Source organism: Lithobates pipiens, unplaced genomic scaffold, assembly GCF_037356315.1.
Source record: "Lithobates pipiens isolate NorthernLeopardFrog02 unplaced genomic scaffold, aLitPip1_a1.2 Scaffold_16, whole genome shotgun sequence".
NCBI lineage: Eukaryota > Metazoa > Chordata > Amphibia > Anura > Ranidae > Lithobates > Lithobates pipiens.
In genome coordinates this window covers 107,344,619-107,360,077 of record NW_027507748.1, presented here as the reverse complement: position 1 = coordinate 107,360,077, position 15,459 = coordinate 107,344,619, and the positions used below count along the sequence as shown (strand labels likewise).

Sequence of the window (15,459 nt, the reverse complement as noted above, 5' to 3'; positions counted from 1 at the left end):
AGAAAGACCAAATTGTGTTCAATCGAGCCGTAAGAAAAAATGGACTCAAAAGTCAGAGATGTAAACAGTAATTAAATACCATGAAATCATGAGTATTTGGGGCATAGGGGTGCAGTTGGGAATAATGAGGTCCCTAGGCCTGCTAATATAGAATGATTTTTTTATTTACGCCATGATTTTCATGATATATACCGGGTATTTTATTACTGTTTATATCTCTTTTGTGGCCCCTTGAAAAAATATATATGTTCCCAGATAACAAGGATAACTTACCACAATTGTGTGGCAGTTGTCAGAGAACTTGCATAGCTAGTGCTCGTCTCCGTGCAGCAGTGGCCAATTCCCATTCCGCTAATACCAATGCGCATGCGCGGTGTCCCAGACAGAGACAAGCGAGATCCAGAGTGAGCATGCGCACTGGAGCATCCATACAAGTGCACCTACCAATCCCAGCACATGGTGCCCTATATAAACAGAGACTCTGCCTGGTGCCAGTGCTGGATCGTCTTCAGCCTGTCTGTGTGTTCCTGATTGCTGTTCTTACCTGCTGACCTTGCTCCTGAAAACCCGGCTCCTTGACTACTCTCCAGGATCACCCCTGCTTGTTCATCTGCCTCTGTTCGCGATACTAACCTTGGCTGGGATTAATGACTACGGCTCCGCTTCCTGATTGTGTACCTCGCTGCCAGTCTGTTGCCAACCTCTGGCTGTCACTGACTACAGTCCTGCCTTCTGATTGTGTACCTCGCTGCCAGCCGGTTACCAACCTTTGCCTGTTCCTGACCCTGATGTTGATCCTGAGTCTCTACTTACCTGCCTGGCTCCCTCTGAACAAGTCTGGTAATCAGTTTCTATGCCTTCTCCAGGTTCCTGTACCTCCAAACTTCAGCCTTCTGCCTGCAGACACCTGCACCCTTTCGTTGCCCTAGCACTCCCTGTCTCCACTACCAGAGGTGCTTGGACCGGAACCATGCAAGAGGCCACCCTCAGCATTTCGGGCTCTGCTGTAAGGTACATGACAGCAGTGTTGAATTGTAAGTCTGTTAACTTGCTGCACATTTCCACTGGCAAATTGTACACTTGCAGAGCACAAGCACAAGTTTTAGTTGACACTTTTCCAATTTGTAGTAAATTTGTGTGCCAAGTCTCTAGCAAGAGCAAAGTTGCAGTGGTGAGTCTACAGCAAGAGCTCTGCAAGTTGACAGAAAAAAATTCAGCCACAGTGACTCCTGTGGTGGGATGACTATTGTACAACATAACTGAACCAGAACTTGCAAAACGTTTGCAAAGAAAGATGATCTGGAGTCATGCAATGCGGATTTGCTGCAATTGTGCAACAAACTTGTGAAGCCTGGCAAGTCTAGAAATAGGTTAGCAAGTCATTTTCAAACTTGCAGTTCAATTTCTTGCTGTTTGGGTTATTATACCAAACACTTTCCTCGTTTTCAGCACACAATGTTAGCCTGGTATTACAGGCATTGCTGAGGCAGTGGGAGCCATTGGCTCCCACCACTGTCAGTCAAAACCTGTGACGAGGGAGAAGGGGGCGGGGCTGAAGACCCTGTCTGTGACTATAGATGCAGACAGCAAGGCTCAGGCGTCACCTGCACAAGCTCTCCCATAGTAAGAGGGTTCATATAGGGGCACTTGCCAGAGAGAAGGAACCAGAAGCACCGGCATTGCATTATTTGCATTTACAATCATTTATAACATTTTATAAGCAGTTATTGCAAATAGTGTTTTTCCTTTTGGTATAAACTTGGCTTTACATGAATAAATAAAATCGGATTATTGTAAGCACCTGTCAGGGGTAAATGGTTTGATACCTTTTCTTTTGAAAAACAACAGACTTACTGGCTGGATAACCAGATGAAAATAAAAGTAAGAAAGCCTAAAAAAGAAAACGAATACAGCTATCCTATATAAGAATTGGTAAGCTGCAATATAATACATGTTTGCTTTTGGGTTTAATACTGCTTTAAATATTAACAGACATTTAAGAGTACAGAGGTTGTAAATCAAACATTATAGAGTTTACATGTAAATGCTGTGTTGACATACGTAACGAGTAGCACGATGTTCACTAAAGGTAGTGCTTGAAGTGCACAATTAATGTAGAAGAAAGAGAAGAAGATACAGGAAAGGTTAGGGAATAGGATCAAAAAAGGGGGAATGGAGGGAAAAAAAAAGGGTTGAAAGAAAAGAAAGATGGGGTAATGTAGGATTCAAGGAGAGGGAGGAAGGCTGGCTGGTAGCCATAATAGCAAGAGTGGAATGTGTTCTTTCAGTGGTGGCTGGTGCCCCAATTTTTTTTGGGGGTTGCAGCAAAGCCGCCGACCAACCCCCCCCCAATCGGTAGGTTGGTTGGTTCCAAACCCCCCCTCTCTGTCGCTCGATCATCAGCCCAGCAGCCCTGCACTTACAACAATTAGGTTGCATGCAGCACTTCCTCCTTGTCGGCTTCACCATGCATCTTCTCCTCTATGACATCACAGGGGCTTCTCTTGCGTCTTCTCCTCCTCCTTGGCGGCCAAAATGATTGCTTCTCCTCTCGGCCAATTGGGTCTCAGGACCTGCTTCCTGATTGGAAGATTGAGAATCAGGAAGACAATAGTGAATATTAATTCATTATTATCACACAACTGGGTGGGCTCAGGGAGCAGTGCTCTGCATCCCAAGCCCACCTTTTTTTAAGCCAATTAGAGCATCTGGCTCACGTGCTTCTGAAAAAAAACCCATTGAAATCCATGCATCCGGTGCCTTGCATGTAGATTAGGGGCTGGACGCATGGATTAGGCGGGTGGTGCCCCTGTGCCCCTCTGTGTTCTTTAGAGTTTAAGGTGACAGTTCAGTTGGTAGAAGATTTGGGACCCTTGACTCCCAGACCCTACGGTGGAACTTAGGCAGAGCACCTGGTAGCTTCACCTTCAGCTTTTCATTGATTAATGTCCAATGTAACCTAGATTCAACCACAGTTAGAAAACACAGAGCCCTGTACAGCCTACCTAACAGGACCTTCCTACCCCATCCTCCCCAAAAATATCAAAACTATATTTTGACAAAAAAAAGATTAAAAAGACTAATCATTATTAGTGGACACAAACATAACATAACTTACAAAATTCCTGCTAAATAGATAAAACTGTAATAAGTTAATAATTATAGTTCTGTGTGTAAATGAGGTCTTGAGGCTCATTCACATAGGTGCTGCGGCCTGCACAGTGTGAATTTGTGTTTTTTTTTTTAACATTATTATTGCTGTGTGCAGGCAATCTATGCTATGCTATGGGGATGCATCAACTGTATGAACACAGCTGCAGGTCCTAATTTGGCATGTGGATGCAGGTGTATGGCCTCCAGAAAACTGACAGTGCGCATTTGGGGCCACTTACCCACATCTGCACACCTTTTAAATTAGGGCATGTGGCTGTGTTCATACAGCTGCTGCACCCTGATAGAGTAATAGAAGATTCCAGCTGTACAAACAAACCATTCATTCACAATGTATGGGCCGGAGAACTCGTGTATATGAGCCCTTCATTTTTTATATTTTTTTGTTTTTTTTAAATAATTTTTTAGACTTTGTTGTTATTTTTTATGTTTTTTAACTATTTTATATACTGTCGTTTTTATATATTTTTTTATTTAAAAGTATACGTTTTTTTTATTTATTTTTTTAAATAATTTTTTGCAATAATGTCATTAATGTTATTTTTTGACCCCTGACATCTCACCTTTGAGACAGAGAAAGGAATTGAGGACACAGATTCTTCAATTCCTTCTTTGTAGCCTTAGGCTGGCCATATATGGTTTGTATCTCAGTCGGCTCAGCAGTAACCGGCTGAAATTTAAACCGTTAATGGGCAGGATGAGTGTACCAAGTTGAGATCGATCAACTTGGGTACAACCAGCCTACTGGATTTTACTATCAATTATGGTAAAGCTATAGCCTCTAGCAATAATCACTGCCTTCCCCTCTCCCGGAGGGCTTCCCCACCGGGAGAATACAATGTCTCGGCAGGAGGGATTCCCCTGCCAGTACTGTCTGTATTGATAAGGGAATTGTGCAAATTTCTTTCCTGCAACCCTTAGCTGCACTGTACATGAATGAAGAGTTTATTATGCTTCAGTTATGAATGAACACAGTGAGACCTCACTCATTGTGTTCATTCACTAAAAGAAGGGGCCGGTAACTCACTTACTGACTCCTTTCCCGATTCTCCATACTGAAAATTCTCCTGTGTATCCACAGAAGAGGGAAGCTGTCAACGTTGCTGAAGGGGGGGGGGTGTTTACAAAACAGGGGGAATCAGATATGGGCAGTCAGGGAGATCGGTGTGGTGGGAGGAAATTACAGGAACAATACTCTGTGTGTCTCTCAATGCAGCAGCTGAAAGCCAGAGGGTAGTAGAGGGGGAGAAACCGTCTTTCAGCTGCTGCAGGGAGAGCCACACAGGACATTGTTCCTGTAATTGCCCTCCGGTGGTACCCCCTTATCTGCGACTCTGGTCACAAGCAAGGTTTTGGAGAGCCACGCTTTGCGATTGATTTGTGGCTGGCATTTGTCTATTTTTTTTTATAAGGTTACACAATCTGTGGACCAGTCTGGAGTGTGTTGATATGGAGGAAATAAAAGAAGGGGACAAGAAGGTGAAATATAATATAAACACTCTCCGATTTTCTGCTGATTTGTCTTCAGATTTACCAAAACCATGTAGTGGAAGGGCCTGCTTGATTGCATACACATTGAAACTCCTAAGGTTTGACTTCATATTATATGGTTCTGGTAAATCAGAAGGAAAAAAATCAGCAGAAGATCTGATAGTGTGTATGGGGCTTAAGTGTGAAGAAATACAAAAAAAAATCAGTTTTACACAAGAAAAAGCTCTCTGAAATCACCAGTATTAAGCTTCAACAAATCACAAAACTATATTTTAACCTTCAGTCATCCCGAGTGTAATTCTATATGTTTAGGTATTACCTTAAAGGAGATAATTGCGCTCTTTTGTTAAGCAGTTTTTTTTTTCAGTCATCTGTCTAAATACCTCAGGCTGATTTTTTTTTTTTTCCTAATAGAAGTTGCCTAACTGGATTACTGTGTTCCGTCCTCCCTCCCTCTCTCTCACATCTCACACACTTTTTTTTTTGGCAGACATATTTCTGTATTTGAATGAAACAAAGTGCATGCCAGTTATATCCTACAGCTGACCGCTCGTAGCTTTTGAAAGGATGTGACATCTCTGCAGCTTTTATGTTGGGGAAAGGCTGAGTTTCTCTGTTACGTTTGGGACTGACTGATGCTCTTCATATTCCTGAACGCATGTTATCGGGTTACACAGGTAGGATTTGGCTCCACAGGTCTGCGACCTGAAGCATCCAGTAAGACTGCAGGTTTCCCCACTGGCTTCATACGTCACATATGTAGCTAGGCATTCATGTTCTCAGAGGAATCCACACTTTGAAGGTATCACACAGATCTTCTTCTCTGGTTGCAATGGAAGCTGGAAGAACAAACGGAAGTAATGATGCCCCTCAGGACAGTGGAGGCCAGTTTACATCACCGGTCACCTACGTTTCAAATCCTTTGATGAGTGGTAAGTATATATTTTTTCTGTTGGTAAAGTCTTGGAAACCTATGTGTACATACCTTTGCAAAACTCCCACCAGAAAAGGCTTGCAGTAAGAAAGAGAAGAAAAGAGTAAGAAAAAAAAAAAGGCTGCGATTGGCTGAGAGTGCCGATCAGGAGTCGTTTGGATGCTGGTTTTCCAGTATCCAGCTGTTCTTCAGACAGACCAACATGACATACACACAGGCAGAAAGTCAGCCATTTTTTTTTTGAACCAGCAAATGTCTCCCGACGGGGCTTAAGAGATCTACCAGTGCGTACTTGAATTGCACATCTTCAGAATTTGTGTAATGATTGCTGGACTATTCACATGCACTGCAAAAGGCTTGTACCCTTCCGCATGGAGAGAAGGGAATGTTTAGCATGTGGTTGCAAGGGTTTCCCAACATTTTACTCTGAAAAACATTATCATCCTGTTGTTAACTTGTGCCTAAAACAATTGTCGTAAATGAGCCTCAACTTTTCTTGCTGTTATTAGGCTTTTTAAATGTATGTCCACACTAATGTTGACTGATCAATCATGTCTGATTAATTGATTGATCAGATGAGTTATCAGTCAGAAATTCAGTTGTTTCAAATGATTCAAACACAAGATTGTTGATTTACTAACAGAATATACTATAGGCTGTTCATTTAGCAAAATTAATAGCTTAGTGAATGAGGGGAAGTTATTTTGACTTCAATCATCCAATCACGTGCAATCAAAAAATCTTTTATTTATTTATTTTTTTATTTCCTCACACATTACTGGGTGTTCTTTGCAAAGGAAACCCACTCTACTCTTTTAGTTAATTAACCCCAATGACTGCTTCATACAACAAAGAAAAAAGTTAGTTTGGTCAAATTTGACAAGATTTTCCACCTGGATCAATCATTCCTTTGATTTATCGAGTGAGCCACACATTACTTTTGAGAAATACAATTCTTTCATCCAAATTATTGTTATGCGGCACAATCCTATTTTCATGGCTAGTGTAAAAAAATTGCATCTGTTTGGTTTCATAGCATAAATATGTACAAGAGATTTAAGGATAGTAACCTTAACCTGTACCATCAGATCCTTGTTCTAATCCATATAAAAGAATAACTCAAGCTAAAGCCCCCTTTCTTTAATTTTGTTTTGGATAATTCAGGGAAAGGTTAAAAACTTTCTGTCCTGGTGATGGGGTCAAAGGGACAGGAAATTATAGAAAATCTCTCTAATGGGGACAGAGATGGCAACAAAAACATGTTTTTTTCCAGTAGAGGGAATAGGGTTTACTTCTCTGTGAAATATTTATTCCTGCCTTTCCAAGTGACCCCCACCCCTCCTATTTCTTGTCTTAGTGTCACAGATATAACAAATAAATGGGGAAATTTCTACTTTGAAAGTGACAGACAACCATAAAACCCTGACAGTCCTAGCCTGGTACACACAATCAAATTATTGGACATTTTTTTTTCCATTTTTTTGACGTGACAGTTTCATATTGAAAGTGAAGAGGTTACTCAACCTACGAAAATTCTCATACAACAGAATACAACTTCAGAAGTGATATAATGTGTTGAATTGTTTTGTAATGTATTTTTTTGTTTCCGAGCATGTGTAGTCTTGCTCTTATCATTTTTTTTTTGGACAGAAACTGTACTAATTAACCACTAGCTGACCAGTCGCTGTAATTATACAGCGGTAGGTCGGCTCGTTCCCACAAATCGCCGTAGGTGTACAGTACGTCAGTTCCTGTAAGAGCCTGTGAGCCGGCGAAGGACCTGATGCGCATGGTCAGTGCCTGCGATGTCTGTCGGCCACCCGCCATCGCGGGAAAGAGAGCCAGAACATGGATCTGTTAATGTAAACAGACAGACCCCCATTCTGACAGGGGAGGAGAGAGAGATCTTCTTCCTAGTGATCAGGAACAGTGATCTCTCTCCTCCTCTAGTCAGTCCCATGCCCCCACAGTTAGAAACACCTCCCAGGGAACACATTTAATCCCTTGATCGCCCACTAGTGTTAACCCCTTCCCTGTCAGTGACATTTACAAAGTAATCAGTGCATTTTTATAGCACTGATCGCTGTATAAATGTCAATGGTCCCAAAAAGTGTCAAAAGTGTCTGATCCACCGCAATGTCTTAGTCCCACTAAAAATCACAGATCGCCACCATTACTAGTAAAAAAAATGGTATAAATCTATCCCCTATTTTGTAAACGCTATAACTTTTGTGCAAACCAATCAATATACGCTTAATGCAATTTTTTAAAACAAAAATATGTAGAAGAATACATATTGGCCTAAACTGATAAAGAAATTAATTTCTTTTCCTTTTTTTGGGATATTTATTATAGCAAAAAGTTAAATATATATATTTTTTTCAAAATTGGCACTCTTTTTTTGTTTATAGCACAAAAAATAAAGACCGCAGAGGTGATCAAATATCACCAAAAGAAAACTCTATTTGTATGGAAAAAAGGAAGTAAATTTTGTTTGGGTACAAGATAACACGAATGCGCAGTTGTCACTTATAGCAACGCAGCGCTGTATCGCAAAAAATGGCTTGGTCATTAAGGGGGAAAATCTTCTGGTTTGTAAGTGGTTAAATTAAAATCAGATGTTGTCTTTATATACAACAACAATTTAATAGCATGTACCTTCAGGTTTTGTTTTCCAAAGAGTCAGAATCTGCTGTTTAAAGCCCTATACTAACGATCAGATAATTGGCCGATCGTTCATCGTACGAAATGTTACTTCCATTTTTCTTATCTTGTGTACCGGTCTTTACTCTTTTATGAACTAAAAAACAAAAAGTTTTGGGCTTTAAAGGATAATTTCCCTTTACAGGTAAAAAAAAAAAAGTGCATTTATTTTTATTTTTTTACCTGGAGTCTGTAAAGCATTGCACCCACGATCAGCAGATCACGGGTGCCATGCAGGACTCCTGCAGACAGTGTATTTGTTTGTTTGTACCTCGTACGGCAGGTAGATGCACACTGACAGGAAGAGACGACGGACTACCTAGAGCGCTCAACAGCACCATTGTAGTTCATTGAAAACTACAACCCGACAGCCACAAAGGCTGCCAGATCTTGTAGTTTTTAATTAACAGAATTCTGTGAATGAATGACAGAGCCCCCCATGGTCGAGAAGATCCCCAACTTGCTGTCACTAGAAGCAGCGGCAGCGGGCAGGGTCTGCAGGAGTGGGAACATGTTACATGTTCTACCCTAAAAAGGGGTGGAACATGTAACATGTTCCCAAACGTGAACTTATCCTTTAAGTTTCAATATTTTCCTGTCAATGAATGCTCTCTTTAATTAATTTGTTTTTAAAAATCTCTTAAAATGAGAAAATGTGTCCCCACTGAAATAAGTTGCATCCACAGCCAGTCTGAAAGCAGTATAAGGCAGTTATAAAGAACTCAGGATTCAAAGTGAAGTAACCCATTGCATGTTATCTTTTGTCAGGCTGGCGTACCCATACTCTATACCAGAAAGTCTTAATAGTTTTTTCTAAGCTAATAGGAAAGTTCTGTTCATGGAGTGCGAATTCGATGTGACTTTACATTCTTTGGCACTCAAGTAGAATTAAAGTTGTATCAAAGTAATGCAGAAACCTTTATGTGTCCAAAGTTGCTTGTTACAATTAGAGTTAAAGGCCAGGGATAGGGTTAAGGGTTAGGGTTAAATGTTATTGGCTAAGGTTAGGGGCTAGGGTTAGAGTTAGGGCTAGTGGTACTCATTAGGGTTAAGGTTAGCAGTAATTGTTAGGGTTAGCATTCTAACCCTAACAATTACCGCTGACCCTAACCCTAACTCTACCCCTAGCCCTTTTTGTGTGGGTTCATTGAAGTCTATTACACGCAATAAACAATCTGCTGCTGGAACAAAAAGTCCCTGACCCTTTCCAAAAAAATGTATCAGCTCAAAACGCACAGATGTGACCAAGTTGGAAACTAGGAAACCATGTTAAGTGGGCTGTAGTGCGTTTCTGCAAAAACGGTGTGAACCCCCCCCACACACACTCACACACACCCTCTGGGGGGCAGTAAAGGACACCTAGTGGTCAGGTTGGCTGACACTTCACCTCAGGGCCCTTGACTTTTAGTGGGGTTAGTGAACTGATTGGTGTCGGTCATTTTACAGTTACAGTTTGCTTCCCACCATAAACAGGACACCGGGAAAATCCTACTTACAGCCACCACAGGTAAAAGGACCTTTAAGCAAGACTGGCATCTTCTGACTATTGAACATTGAGGTAACACACCAAAGAGGTCCGAATCTGACCTAATTACCCAGAGAAATTAATAAAGAATTCCGATTGGTCACTATAAGGAAGCTCTACACTTAACTGAAACTTTATTTTCCCCAGTTTAAAAATGGCAGTAAAATAGTTAACAGTTCCCATCCCTGTATTTGAGTGACTTGCAACTTTTTTTTTCCTGAAAAAAAAAATCAGTGTTTGCTGTTTTAACAGATGCCCTATTTATTTTACGCGCTGCTAATCATTATGTTTAGGTAAACTATAAACTGATGTGGCAGCTGGTACAGTCAGCAGAATTAAGGAAAAAAGACTTGCACTGGAGCAGCTGATAAGCACTACTCAGTTCTGTGTTGGACATATCTTCTAGTGAACTAGAACTACTTGTTCTCATTAACTACACTGAAATGTATGAAAAGTTTTGGTAGAAGGAAGCTACAGTTGCTTATTTTTTTTTTCTTAGACTGCAGTGCAAGCAACCATTCCCAGAAATATAAACTTGAAAAAACACTATTAACCATTAGGAAACATCATTCAGTTTTTTTGTGAATTCTTTTATTGTTACTGAATGCACAGAGGGTTCACTTCCAAAGGGACATAACATGATTTTACTAAAGCTTAACTCTAGACACAATTTTTTTTATTTTAATACATTCCTTAATACAGTATCCACAAACATTATAAATCCACCTTGTGTGTACCAAATGCCTTTGCAAACCCATTTATTACCTTGTAGAAGTAGCAGTGACATCATCACTGTGATGTACATAACCAGTGCAGAGAGCAGAGCTGTGGGAGGGACCCAACAGTAGGAGGGGCAGATACAAGACCAGTCACCCTGCACAAAAAGAGAGAGCAGCAGTGATTGGTCTTACAGGAAGCGCCTGCATAGAGACAAAGTTACATGCTTGATTATTGCACAAATCTGGAATAAATACACAAAGCTAAGATTCAAGTAAGAACACAAGCCTCCTGTATTTAGATAACATTTGCTTATCCTAGAGTTCAACTTTAAAAAATATGACTTAGGCCAGCCATAGACGGTTGAAATCTTGGCCTATTTAGCAGGAATTGGCTGATATTTGAACCATGTATGGGCAGGCTGAATGCAGGCGGAATGCTGAATGCACACAATGGATAATTACCTCTTCTGCATGTGCAATATCTGCTGCTGTGAAGCGTCCAGAACAGATGTGCCAACCAGTGATGCCATTGACTTGGTAGAGAAAATCTCCTAATACTTTCTACCCTATTGCTGTACTATCTTACTGTCAATATAAAAGGTGAAAGAATCAATTCTAGTGTCTATTTCACTTTGTATGACTTGGGCAATTTCTACTGCTAGCACAGCTGCACAGAGTTCAAGTCTTGGTATGGTATGTGCGGGTTTGGGAGTGAGTTTTGCCTTGCCCAGAACAAAACTACAGTTTGATTCTCCATTACTTTCAGAGGTCTTTAAAAAGGCTACTGCAGCAAGCAATAGCTTCAACTGATGCATTGGAGAAAATATGAATCTTTCTCCAGACAGCAGTTGAAATGGAAACTGGAACATAGCAACGTAAAATTTTACGTTTTTCTAGTGACCTCGAAGAATATCTCCACCTTTCCCACTTGTGTTGTTTCTCACTAGGCAAAGGAGTATCCCAGTCTATGTTCTCAGTAGATAATTGTCTAAGGAGAATCTTATCTTGAATGGTAACTGGAGCAATGAAACCCAGTGGATCATAGATGTTGTTAAGCACGACAGGACTCCTCTCTTAGTGAAGGGTTTGTCACTAGTTGGAAGATGAATGTGTCTTGTTTGATGTTCCCACAACAAACCCAGAGTTCGCTGTACAGGAAGCACATCTGTACCTAAATCAAGGTTTTTTAGACTGGTGACATAGTCCTGAAAGTGAAAGGCATTCATAAGTTCCTGACTGTTGGGTATAATCTTGTGAAGTCTAAGGTTTGCTACAGACAGCATCTCCTTGGTTCTGGTGAGATGTTTGATTGCTTCTTTAGCGTTTGGAAAGGACTTGAGAGCGTCGTCAACATAGAAGTTTCTTTCAACAAATTGGCGAGCATCAGATCCATATTCTTCTCCAGCCTGAGCTGGTCTCCTTAGCCCATAAGTTGCCACTGCAGGGGAAGGACTGTTACCGAAGACATGTACCTTAATTTCGATAATCTATCACTTCCTTGTTGATGTCATTGTCTTTGTGCTATAGAAACCTGAGGTAGTTTCTGTGGTCTTCTCTGAAAATGAAGCAGTGAAACATTTTCTGAATGCTGGCCATTACTGCTATGGCTTCTTGTCTGAAGTGAATCAAGACTCCTATTAGACTTTTGTTCAAGTTGGGCACCGTAAGGAGCATGTTGTTAAGAGGAACACCTTCATGCTGAGCACTGGCATCAAAGACAACTCTGATTTGGTCTGGTTTGTGTGGGTGATGTCAAAGGATAGAAGGTACCAGAATTCTCTCCCTCCTTTAGTGGAGGAGCAGGGTCTGCATGATCTCTGTCAAATACTGTGTATATATATATATATATATATATATATATATATATATATATATATATATATATATATATTCCACAAAGTGATTTTGCATCTCTGGTTTCCTGCTTAAGTTGCGCTTTGAGGAGGAGAATCTACTGATGGCCTGCTGCAAGTTGTTGGGCAATCTCTCTCTTGGGAGACAAAAAGGTAAGGGTGCTACCCAATTATTGGCATCATTTTGAACAAACTCATTGTCTATTACTTTGATAAATTCTTTGTCTTCCATTGAAGGAGCCAGTATATCATCTTCACTGGTTGCAGTAAACACTGTAGAGCTGAGGTCATCATCAAGGCAGGAGAAAGGGCTTGTGTTACCTGAGATACCATGTTGCCATTCGTAGCTGGCTACCTTCTCTTTCACCTGGTAGTGATGTGGGCATGGCTCAAAGTTAGTGTTTCGGCCATTTGGCAGAATGTTTGTCTTGAATGATGAAATGTTGGTAGGTCTCTTCATTTGGACTATACAGATGTTGCCTATGATGACCCAACCTAGATCCATGCGCTGGGCAAATAAGGCATCTGGGGGTCCACTGATTTGTCTGTGTATCTTGTGAACTCTTAGAATGTCTCTTCCTAACAGAAGAAAGATCTATGCATCTTTGTCAAGCGGCGTATTTAATTTGCTATTACCTTGTATGTATGTTCACCAAACAGTTTGCAGGTTGTGCATTGCACAAGAAGATGGAGGGCTTGCACATGTTCTTCAGAGCCACACTTGATGGGCATATTACAGTCCTTAGCAAAATTTCCAGTAGAAGCACAACACCTGAAACATACCCCAAATGTCTTTAAAAGCTCCTTTCGCTCTTCAAGAGGCCTTTTTCCTAAAGCCGATACATTTTTTGAGGGGGTGTGGCTTCTTGTGCATTGGACACTCTCGGTTAGGGTTTTCAATCTTCTTACTCTGTTTGCGGCCAAAACTGTGGTAGGAGTGGGAAGGATTTCCATCTTTTTTATGGATACTGGGCCTCTACGGTTCTTATAGTTGGCCTGGAGACTGGTATTCCTAGGAAAGGGTGAGAAGAGACTATACTCACTGTAAGAAATACTTGGATCATTTTTGGTTTCTGCAATTGATGAGCCTAGTGCAGATCATTTTTCTTGCAAACCATACGGGAGCTTCTGGCAGTGTCCAGGTAACTGAGTCCAGGTAATTTTGGGTCTGCCTTGGCTAGCTGAAGCTCAAGGAGTAGGTCACTCAGTCTCTGGAACTCCTTGTTGTCCTTACCAGATATCTTTGGGAAGGTTTCCAGACGCATGAACAAAGCTTTTTCTATAGATTCTGGACTGCCATAACTTTGCTCTAGTCATGCAGCTGTGAGGCCTGCTGTAGGATTGTCCATGAAAGCTGTTCTTAATGGCTTAACATGTGCAGCAGATAGAGGATCAAGCCATCTGATCAGCAGATCAAATTCTTCAGCAGCTGTAATGCCAAGGTCACTGATTGCAGTTCTGAAGGCACATTTCAAACTTCTGTAGTACTCAGGTTGGTCATCAAAACTTGTGAGACCAGTCTTTGTGAGCTCTCTGCGGTCTCAGTTGTCTCTGCCTTTATGCAAGATGTTGTTGGCTTAACAGTGCTGATTGCGCTATCTTTGACATTGTTGTTAAAGGACACAGGGAAATATGATGCAGCAGATGCATTCAGGTGAGTTGTTTACTTGAAGTCATTTGTTCCAATGGTACGTTGATTTGAGGCTGTATTGATGACAGGAGATTGATGACTTGCTTGTAGCTTGCTCTGATGTTCTGTGACATATGAAGGAAGGTTAGTTAGGAGGCCAGGAAAGGCACTGGAGTGATTTTGCATGCAAGGAGTTGCTGGAACCTCTTTAACTTGATGCTGTGAAAAAGTATCTATGTTGTCAAGAGCATTGGAGACAATGTAGTGTACACTGCAGTGATTTAGGACAGTCTTTAGTGCGTTTGAGGGGATCTTCCATACATGCTATGTTTAGGTTTATGCTGTATTTCTCACTTGAACATTCATCTACACTGATAGCTTGCTCTAGGACCCTTAGCTTTGCCATAGCTGCATCATGTTTACATTGTTTGTTTAAGATTTATGTTGCTGCTCTTTGACGTGCTGTCTGAGTGAGTGAAATATTTGTAAAGCGCACAACGCAAACTGAATCGCCTCAAGGCGCTGTGAAGAGCTTAGTTTTGAAGCACTGACTCAGTTTCCACCTCTGCTCTCTTTTCTGCATATGCGACCAGCACCTTGCTGGCTTCCGCTTGAGGCGTGGGCATTAATAAGTCGCTCACTGAGTGTTGAGTATCTTGAACTATAGGATTTAGAGGACTTCTTAAAACGTCTGGTGGAAATGGATCTGTGAGATGCAGTGTCCTGTAGCAGCTCTATCTTTACTTCTGCCTTTACTTTGGTTTGCTGGATAAAACAGTCTCTTTCTGGATTAAGAAACCGGAAGCTGTTTAATTCCTCTAGAGAATCTTCCGTGTTCATACTTAAACTGATAAAGCTCATATGAGGCAGGAAGTTGTTTAATGGCGTCCTCCTGCGGCAGTAGTTCACGTTCAGCAGACAGTGTATTAGATTGAGTAACAACATTTTCCAATAATAATTTTAGGCTAGTTGTCAGTTCAGTTCTTAAAGCTGTAATTCTCCATTACTCTCCAAGTCAGTTTGGGTAACTCAGCTGAGTCAGAGTCTTGTGCTGGGGCTACTGTGTGTTCACATTCAGAGCCTTTGTAACTCATGATGACAGAGGCAGACAATGACTGAGTGATAAGCCAGCAGGATATGTGTGCTGTAATAGGACACTGTGCAGCTTGGATTCAGGTTCTTCCTTGCAACAAAGGCAGTCAATCTTGTCTGCATCAGTACTGTCATGCAGAAATCTGTAATTAGGCTGTGAAACTCCAGTTTTTCTACTGTTCTGACCCAACTACAAGGCCATGAGCTTATCTCCAGCTTCATATAGGGCTTATAGGACCTGGTGATCTATTTTATCCCTTGCATCAATTCAGACAGTTTAATTTGATGAATAAACTCACTGTTGAGGAGACAAACAATGAATCCTTTCAAATGTTTCATTT

At 41.1% G+C, this 15,459-nt stretch overlaps 1 protein-coding gene across 2 annotated transcripts in view; it reads left to right on the top strand.

The window, feature by feature from the left end:
* Positions 1–5,148: 5,148 nt before the first annotated feature.
* Positions 5,149–15,459, top strand: part of LOC143981949 (ankyrin repeat and SOCS box protein 9-like) — an 88,189-nt gene continuing 77,878 nt past the window's right edge. Inside the window, exon 1 of one of the 2 annotated variants that reach the window (XM_077480227.1) lies at positions 5,149–5,339. In XM_077480227.1, coding sequence (XP_077336353.1) covers positions 5,321–5,339 — 19 coding nt within the window. In that variant the 5' untranslated portion in view covers positions 5,149–5,320. Of the gene's footprint in view, positions 5,595–15,459 lie in introns of both variants that reach the window. The other variant, XM_077480226.1, reaches the window with a different exon arrangement.